Raw genomic sequence first — 9,849 nt, forward strand, 5'->3', positions numbered from 1 at the left:
AGCACTATTTACTTTCTGAGCTTTGTTGTGGGGCTGCACTGTGCATTGTAGCATGTTTAGTATCCCTGAATATCACTGGCACCCCTGTTACCATTTGTGACAACCAAACCTGTCTCCAAACGTTGCCTAGTGCCCCTTGAGGGACAAAATTGCCCCCCAGTTGAGAACCACTGCTTTACGGCTAAGGACTATTCATTGTTTTCCATTGCCATTTCTGTTGCCTGAATCTTCTTTTATGTTAGGACTGATTTATTGACAACTTATACCAACTGCTAGAATCTTAATATGGCATTTATCCTTAAATTACAAGGCGAACCTGATTTGGCTTCTGGCTCAGATGTAAATGGGAGTACAGAGTCATTTGAAATGGTCATTGAGGAAGCAACTGGAGATTTAGCAACTAAACAAAACTCTGGTAAGGTTTTAAAAATTATTTGCAATCTTAGACTAATTTCTGAGGTTTAACTCTTTTGTTAAGTTATTTGGATATCATTTGTCTACTGTTACTCATAATGGACCTTTTAATAGGAATTTTCTAGGAAACTTTTATATATTTAGGATAATAAAGTATTGTAAAAATATGACCTGAGAATAGTGACTTAAGTTTCATTTTTTCCGTTAAATATTTAGGTTAATTTGTGCATCTTGTAGATACCTTGCAATTGGGTAAAAGACCACTTTGAACGCCTAATGAAAACTAGTACCTTCTCCTCTGAAGCATGTACATACTCAAAAAAACATTCTTCCCTGTTTCAGAGATTCATTGACACACCCCTACCCCTGAGTTCTCTCCCCATTGATGGGCCATTGGTGGGGTGAGGGGAATCTATGAAAATCCATGGACCTCAGTTGAGAAACCTTGGTCAGTCATAATATATAAAATATGTGATTAATAAGTTTACATGTCCTTTTGTAGTTGCCACAACAGAAGCAGATTGGGTTCCTCTGGAGCTGTGCTTTGGAATTCCACTGTTTAGTTCTGAATTAAACCGGAAAGTTTGTAGAAAAATTGCTACCCATGGCCTTTGCAGGAAAGAGAGGTGAGGGTTTATATTCATTGTCATCTTTTCATCTATGAGACTTTAAGTCAGTAACAGTTGCTATATCTTTCTTTTATTTTACACATGAACATAGTAATTCCATATTTGTTGATTGAATAAAGGTTGCTAGTTTAAGGGTTTTGTTATATTTTCAGAATTAAACTTTTGTACCTCAGAAATTAGGCACATGCAAACATTTTGGGCATGTGTTTTGGTTAATTATATTTCCTTAGTTACCCAGATTTGGTGAGGGTGTGGTAAACTGAGAATGCTTATGTAAGAGTATGAATCTAGTTTCTTAAAATATGTATATGTCTGTATAGATTTCTCTTGTGGACTTCTCTTGTGGATTTCTCTTGTAGAGTATGAATCTAGTTTTTTAAAATATGTATATGTCTGTAGAGATTTCTCTTGTGGACTTCTCTTACCGTACACACGCTCAAGTTATGTTATGCTAATAGTGATTATGTCTTATGGTGGAATTACGGCTGATTTTCGAAATTGTCTTCAGTTTCCACATTTTCTAAAATGAGCATGTATTACTTATCAGAGATGACATGTAGGTTTTCCCTCATGACATCTCTGATCCATTGGTCGTGGCTGCTAAGAGGTGGTATTGTAAAGGTCTGAGACTGTCTGGTTAGTGGAAAAGAATATCATTGAATCTGATTGTCATAGTGGGTAACTTGGTAAGGTGATACCCACTGATCTGTTCGACTTATTTAGGAAAACAAACTTGGGTAATAAATCACTCATTTAATTGGCATAATGTAGCTTCTATCAGAAGATTAAAAGTATTCAGTTGACAAGGAATTTTTAACAACTATCCTCTGAAACCAAAATAACAGACATGAATAAAAAAGTAGAAATACTGCAGCTTTAAAGATTGCCACTATAATTGTTACCTGTTTACATATTTGGAAATATTTAGTTTGGTGGGTTGATGTATGTTAAATCTGTCAAACTTAATAATTCCCATCCCTCCAAGTGCATAAATTTTTATTTAAAAAGGTTTATTTAATTAACATTTATATTTGCTAACAGTTTAAACCATTTTAACAATAAATTTTAATTTTGATAATATATGATGTTTTATCTTTAAAATGGTCTTTCTATAAACTGTTATCCCCTAAAAGGGAAAAATTTCATTGACAAGAACCATTGAAATTGGTTTTTAAAAAATTTTAATGTGGTTATTCACGATTTATATGCAGATATAAATGTTTTTAAATTATTAAAATTAAACTCTTGTTAGGTTTAGTCCTTGTTATTATATGTGTTCTAAACTTTTCCTCCCTTTTTTTCAGCCTTCAAAACCTCTTACATTCCAGTCGAAAACTTTCTCTACAAGTCCTTAACTTTGTTCACTCATTCCAGGTAACAAAAACCAAAAGATCCAAATGGTGTTTGTATAGAACTTTAAATGCAAAACACTTCCTTATTTGTTTTGAGTCTCCACAGCAGTAAGACATGAAATAAGCATTAACTTTAAACTATAAATGAAGACACTGAGATTCAGGAAATAAAGGAACTTGTGCCTGAGTTCAGGTATTCTGGGTCTGAAGCTTGGACTCTATTCTGTGCTAGTGCTTCATTCAGCAGAAGGGTGTTAAACATCTTTACAGGCCATGCACCCTATGAGGTGCTAGTTCTTGAGTCTGGTACTCCATCAGTAACTGCAGTGAGCCTCCACCGTCTGTTGTGGTAGTAAAAGCCAGTGCTCTAGACCTTTTTGTGTCCTGTGCCCCTCCCAATGAAGGAAAGGAAGGATACCTAGACTTGATTTGTAGATAAATTTCTCGAATGAAATATTTCTGTTCAGAATATCTGATCTAACATTATGAAGTCAGTATTTTGGAGTTTTGTTTCATTCTTTCAATAAATACTTTACTCCATGCCTGACCCTTCACCAGGTGCTGGAGAAACAATGATGTCTAGGACACTAGTGGAGCTTATAGTGTTGTGTGAAACACTAGTCAAGTAAACATTGAAATATGTAAGTGATTACAGATTTCAGTAAGTACTTTGAAGGAGTCAGACTCCTTCAAATCTGATGGACTCCAAAGGTAGACCTATTTTAAATAGGTAGAGATGATGTATTATCTGAAACCTAAAGATTGGAAAAGAGTGTTCCAGGCAGAGCTTAGCAGGCACAAAGGTCCTATGCCAACAAAACAGATGGCCAGTGTTGCAGAAGCCTTGTGAAAGAGGGGTAGTGGCAAGAGGGGAGGGGAGGGCCTTCTAGAATGTATTAAAGAATTTGGTTTGTGCTGAGTGCAAAAAGAAACTATTAAAGACTTAGAGAATGACATCATTTTCTTAAAAGATTAGTTCTGTTTAGAGAATAGATTAAAAATGGACAAGTATAGAAGTAAGGTCAGTTTGGAGGCTATTGTAATAGCCCAAGTAACAGATATTGGTAACTGAGCACCCTTTCTTATTAAAAAACACACATAAAAACAAAACAGAATGACAGTTTTGTATATATCCACAATAAAGATTTGTTTATTACACATATATACTGTTAAACCAATATATTATGTGTATTATAAAACCTACGCAAAAATAGAAAATTTTAAAGGGTGCAATAAGTAGATATAAGATTTTTAAAATTTTTGTAGTACCATACCCCACTTCAGAGTGAGTACCCCACTTTGGGGACCACTAGCCTAAACTGTGGCCGTGGCTATGGTGAGCAAGGTAAATTAATTCGGGACCCATGTTGAAGGTAGATTGACAGAATTTGGTGATTAGTTAAATGTGAGGAAGAGATTGAGGGTGTGGCAGGAAGGGAAGGGTCAAGAGTGATGCTTGTATTTCTGACCAGCTTAATGGGGGGAGTAGGGAAGGCTGGGGAGGAACATAGGCGGGAGATTTGAGAGTTCGTTAGGAACATGGTAAGCGTGGGTGTGCGGTGCAGCATCTGAGAGCAAATGTCAGGTGCATGTTTGAGTCTGGAGTTCTGGGGAGAGGTCTGTGCTGAATATGTGAATTTGAGAGCCCTGGGAGTGGATGAGTTGTTCTGGGGCTTAATGCTGTGCGAGGGTTTTTAGAGATTGTCTGAGAACTAACCTTTTCTTATGCCATAGACTCATAGCCTATTATTTCTATTTATTGCAAAGCCCTTATCATAGTCTAACTTGTTTTAGCCATTTATGCATATGTTAATACCTCATTGATTATTTTGGGTTTGTGAGGTAGGTCTTTGCATCTCCCTTAGTGCTTTGTATACCATAAACATATCTTGGGTAATCAAGGTCTATTTTTCTCATTACCTATACTAAGTGGTTTGGGAAAGTGTTGAATACAGGATTTTTCTCTTGTTTCTTGATCTTTTAGGAAGGTGCTTCAACATTGGATATTCACACAGAGGCCAGCTTTTCAAGTTTGCTTTCCCAGCCATCCTATGCCGATCTGGGAGTTCCACTTCCGGCAAAAAACTTAATATTTAAAGATGGCATCTTATCAGAATGGAGTGGACGGTTACCTTCCTCACTGCGCATTGCTAGTCTCCATTTGCAATAATTTAGTTACACCATTTGTTGCTCACACTTTCTGCCTTTTTTCTTTCTTAACATTAGCTTTATAGTGCCAGCCACTAAAAAGCATCCTGCTGCCACCTGAGATTCATGCTTTACTGGTGTTCAAAGTTTGGGGACCTTATTCATGTTTTCTGAAGTTTTCCTCATCAATGCACCTCCTAATGCAACAAAGAGCTTTTTAGCAGCCTGCACTGTATTTTTTACCTTGAGACAATCTGCATTTCTTTTATAAAACAGGATATACTTTATAGTTATGATGACTGTTATGTTTATAAGCAGTCACTACAAATATTGCAACGGTAATTTTATATGTTAGGTTATCAAACATAAATCTTGTTTAGTTTTGTATTTTGTTACCTACTCTTTAGGGAATCAAGGGAAGAAGGTAACTCTTCCTCTGCAAAGGCCTCTTGGTATTAAAGTAGCAAAACTATGAAACAGTAAACATCCGGTATTGAGAGATGACATGATGGGGCATTAAGAATTCCTGTGGCTTCTGTAAATTATGTATATCAATTGAACATTGTTGAAGGTATGTAAATCCGCATAGTTATGTATAACTTACCCTTGATTTATAAGGTCTTAACTCTGACTCCAACTATATATTGACATCTCATGAGAAGTTCTGGAAAACATTCTATTTTTAAACACTGTTTATATGTGGACTTCTGTTGTCACTCACTTTGGGCTTTATATTTTCATAAAGTCTTTCTGGAAAAAGAGAATTTATTTTCTGTTCTCGTAGCTGTGGCTGCTGCACGTTTTCACCATGACTTATTTTTTGTTTGTAGCTTTACCAATGAATTGTTATAAAATTGAATTTGATGTTTGTAAAGCAAGGGTTGTGATTTTAGGTTAGACTTATATAATAGAAGCATTAAAGCTATGTCTTCTGATCAAAATACTTTAGTGAAAAGCCTACTTTGAAGACATATTCTTAGATAGTTTGGATCTTAAATTTGTGTGAATAGTTTGGGAGGAAATGATAAAGGAAAATTGAGTAATTTCAAAATGTTTCTTGAGTCATTGATTCTTTTAGTGTCTCAGATGTTAATTAGAATAATTGGAATCACTTTTTAGATTTTTTAAGTTACCTTGGGAAGTTTGTGCAGTGTTATAGTTTAGTTTAGCTCTTCTCCTAGGATAATTGCTAGTTTAATACTGTAACCAAACTAACTGGTCAGAGAACATATATCTAAAACACTTAAGGCATTAGGAAATTTGGGAATGTTAAAACCTAAACATTTTTGCTGATGATTTTTGTTACTTATAGAACTGATGTTTGTGGATTTTAACATACTTCTGGAAATATATGCCTTTTTAAAAACTTAACATAACCATGCATTCAGTACCATGGCCTACCTACAGAATTGGATCTTTTTGAGCAGATTACCTGTGGCACAGTCAGTGCCATGTTTTGGGTAAATGCAGTTAATGTTTAGTTTTCTACTTTCTCTTATATGAGGTAGAAACCAGTGTATGTTATATGTGTTTGTCTATAAAAGGAAAAATACTAATATTAAAATAATTTCTTATGACTGTGAATCACTCATTTATTTTTCCAATAATTAATATTGTACATTCCTAGTGCTATTAGGTATGTATGTAACTTTTACAGTTTTTCAACCGAAAGTTGCATTTCTTTTGATCAGGGCTCTTTAATCTCATTTTTATCTGCTTTGTTTCAATTAACTGTAGTTATTTTATTTATTCCTGTATTACCGATCTATGCCTACTGTAGTGACATGTACACTAATAAAGAATCAAATATTTGTACTTGTTGTCAGTGAACCCAGTTGTTGGTGAATTTAAAACTTAAAATATGGGAGTGATTTGCTGCTGCATTTCCTTTGAGAGGTAATGAAGGAAGAAATAGAACCTAATAATGATCATGAATTTTAGGGAAAGTACTGAAAAGGCATGTGGCCTGCTCTGGTTTCTTCCATGAATGAGGAAGGATTCTGGTTCCCAGCTGAAGACCTCTCACTTTTAAGGAAGGCAGTCTGCATGTTTTTTTGTAATCCTCACGCACGGACATTGATTTTTAGAGAGAATGGAAGGGAGGCGGGGAGAGAGAAACATCTATGTGAGAGAGAAACAACAATTGGTTGCCTCTTGCATGTGCCCCAACCGGACCAAGGATCAAATCTACAGCCCAGGTACGTGCCCTTGACGGGGAATCGAACCAGTGACCCTCTGGTTTGAGGGCTGTCACTCTAACCACGGAGCCACACCAGGCCGGGCAGGCAGTCAGTCTGCATTTTGAGAGCTGTTAGCAAAATGTGAAGGCTGCTTTTTGCTTTCCTTTATGAATTTGACTTTGTTTCACTCATATGTTAACTCATGTAAAATGCATCTCTTAAATCTTAAATGTTGATCGATTTCAACAAAAAAGTAAATTTAAAATATAGACTTTTTTATTTGCCAAAGATGATTTGTGAAATAATTTTTTTGCAGATGTTTTAAGTAATTTTATTGGCTTTTGCTACCTCCCATTTCTTTTCCCCTGTAATGTAGCTTAAACCATGGCAAACATTCCTTAGAAACCAAGAGAAAAAAAGATATCAAAAAGGACACGGAATTTTGTGTAATACAGTTTCACCTCTCAAGTGGGTCTGAAGAACAGCAACTTTATGTCATTAAAAAAGATATGTAATCAGATGTTTGTGTTTTTTTTGAATATTGGTTTATTTGATGTTTTCAGTTATCTCTGCCATTCATCTTTCTCTTTATGTTCAGTATTTCAAATACTGTTTGTATTTAAAGATTTTAAAGTACCAAAACTGTAACTAAGTACAGTGGATTGTTTTCTGGTATGATGTTAATACTATACAATGAAATGTATAAAGTGTTGTCAATTTGATTATTGACACATATGTTTACAAATAAACTGGTGTTGATCAAGTTACTGAGAAAATGTGTATAATCTTCTGTAAGTCCCTTTTTAAATGTAGTCATGCTGCTGTGGCTTTCCTGTACATTTTTTTAAACAACCTTTTCATTTTATAATAATTTCACATTTACAGAAACTTTACAAGTATAGTCCAGAGATGTTCCCTATGCCCTTCCCTGAGCTCCCCCTAATATTAACACCTTATGGCACACCTGTTAAAACTCAGATATTAACACTGATGCAAACTGTTTACTAAACTACAGACTTGATTTGGTTTCACCCATTTTTCCGCTAATGTTCTTCTGTTCCAGAATCCAGTCCAGGACACCACATTGCATTTGTTTAGTCATTAGTGTGTCTTTAGTCTCCTGCTGCCTGTGACAATTTCTCAGAGTCTTTCGTGACCTTGACACTGAAGGGTACCTGCTCGGTAGTTTGTAGGATGCCCCTCTCTGTGGGTTAGTCTGATGATTTCTCGTGATTAGAGTTGAGGTGTCCTTTATAGAAGACGAGCACGGAGGCGACGTGCCCTTCCCCACTCTCACGTCACGGGGTGATGCTCCTCTGGTTTGAGGTGGTTGGTGTCTGCTAGGTTTTTCCACTGGCAAGTTACCATTTCCCCACCTTCCATACTCGTTCTTTGGAAGTGAATCACTAACTAGCCCACACTCAAGGGGAGGGGGCAATATTTATATAATTTAGACTTTTTCTTAAAAATCTGTTTCTCGTATTTATTTGTTTGATCATTTCTTTTTATTGTATGTGACCCTGGGTATTTATTTTATACTTTAGGTTAAAATCCAATACTGTTGTGCAAATTGTTTCAGCTTTGATTATTGGGAACACTTTAAGATCCTCTCTTAAATTCTTTTGACATGCCATCATCTGTTTTTTTAAGACTATATTCTTACTTTGTAGCACTACAAGTATTATCCGGACACCTGCCCAGGAATGAGCTATTTCTTCAAGCAGCCCTGGTTCCTTTCATTGGAGAATGGTATTTAGGAGCCAGGAGCTGGGGGTTGGGTGTGCTTGTTGCTACTGCTTTCACGCTTCTTGGGTGAAACACGCTAAGAGAGAGAAATAAGTATACTAACCGATGTGTAGGTAGACATTTCTATATTATTTCTAGATCTAGCTTTGTGTATATTAAACATTAAGCTAAACCAATCCTCTCTCCCCACCAGGCACATTCTAGTTTTGCCTGTGCTTATTTGTCCTTCTTTGTCTGAGGGAGAAACCTGGCTCCTTTCACCTGCAATTTATTTGCTTATTTGTTCAGCCCTGGAATGCTTATGAAGTGGTTTCAGGATAGTTAAGTTGTGCCTGTGATAAACAAATCTACCAACTACAATATAGTGTTTAAGTACATTTTTGCCTTTAGCCCTATAGTACCTACTCGATACAGTGTCTGTTGCAGTGGGGTTTTCACTTCTGTAATGAAAGATGATGGCCACCTTTTCATAAGCTTATTTGCCATCCATATACCTTCTTTGGTGAAGTGTCTGTTCAGATTTGTTGCCCATATTGAAAAAATTGGGCTTTAATGTTGAGTTTTAAGAATTCATTATAGGTTCTGAATACAAGTCCTTTATCAGATAGTGTTTTGCCCATTTCCCCCTCCAAGTTTGACTTCTCTTAATAGTATCTTTTAAAGAACAAAGGTTTTTAATTTGGATAAAGCCTAGTCTATTAGTTTTTTTCTTTAATGAATTGTGTTTTGATGCTGTTATCTAAAAACTCATCACCAAACCCAGGGTCAGGCAGATTTTCTCTGTTTTCATCTGAAAGTATTATAGTTTATGGTTAGGTCTTTGATCCATTTTGAGCTAATTTTAATATATGGTACGAGATGGGTGTGGAGGTTGATAAAGCACCATTTCTTGAAAAGGCTATCCATTCTTCATTGAACTGACGTTACACCTTTATCAAAATCAGTTGTTGACAAAGTAGATTGGTGGTTGCCTGAGGTGGAAATGGGGAAGTGACTCAGGGACATACAGCATTTTCTGGAGTGCCAGAAATGTCCCAGAATTGGGTTGTGGTGGTGGTTGTACAGCTCTGAGTTTACAAAAATAAAAATAAAAAAATACTGCATTGTATACTTAAGTGAATTTTATCCTATGTAAATCATACTTCAATAAGTTGTTTTAAAACTCAGTTGTCATGGTTTATATGGGCCTATTTTGGGGCTCTCTGTTCTGTTCCATTGATTAATGTGTCTGTCCTTTTAAAACCACACTGAAATTAGATAGTGTGAGCCTTCCAACTTTTGTGTGTATTTTTTTTAGTTCATTTTGGCTCTTTTAGTTCCTTTGCTTTTCCTTACATATTTATTTTTATTTTTTCATTTTTTAAAGTTAAATTTATTGGG

The 9,849-nt window shown here is 35.7% G+C and overlaps 1 protein-coding gene across 2 annotated transcripts in view; it reads left to right on the forward strand.

The window, feature by feature from the left end:
* The window catches only part of FAM91A1 (family with sequence similarity 91 member A1), a 42,001-nt gene extending 34,511 nt beyond the window's left edge, over window positions 1–7,490 (forward strand). For both annotated transcript variants that reach the window (XM_081116665.1, XM_081116666.1), the window contains 4 exons: window positions 311–415; window positions 917–1,040; window positions 2,348–2,417; window positions 4,380–7,490. In XM_081116665.1, coding sequence (XP_080972791.1) covers window positions 311–415; window positions 917–1,040; window positions 2,348–2,417; window positions 4,380–4,565 — 485 coding nt within the window. In that variant the 3' untranslated portion in view covers window positions 4,566–7,490. The remainder of the gene's footprint in view (window positions 1–310; window positions 416–916; window positions 1,041–2,347; window positions 2,418–4,379) is intronic.
* The last annotated feature ends 2,359 nt before the right edge of the window (window positions 7,491–9,849 follow it).

Source organism: Miniopterus schreibersii (assembly GCF_964146895.1).
Source record: "Miniopterus schreibersii genome assembly, chromosome: 17".
NCBI classification, from domain to species: domain Eukaryota; kingdom Metazoa; phylum Chordata; class Mammalia; order Chiroptera; family Miniopteridae; genus Miniopterus; species Miniopterus schreibersii.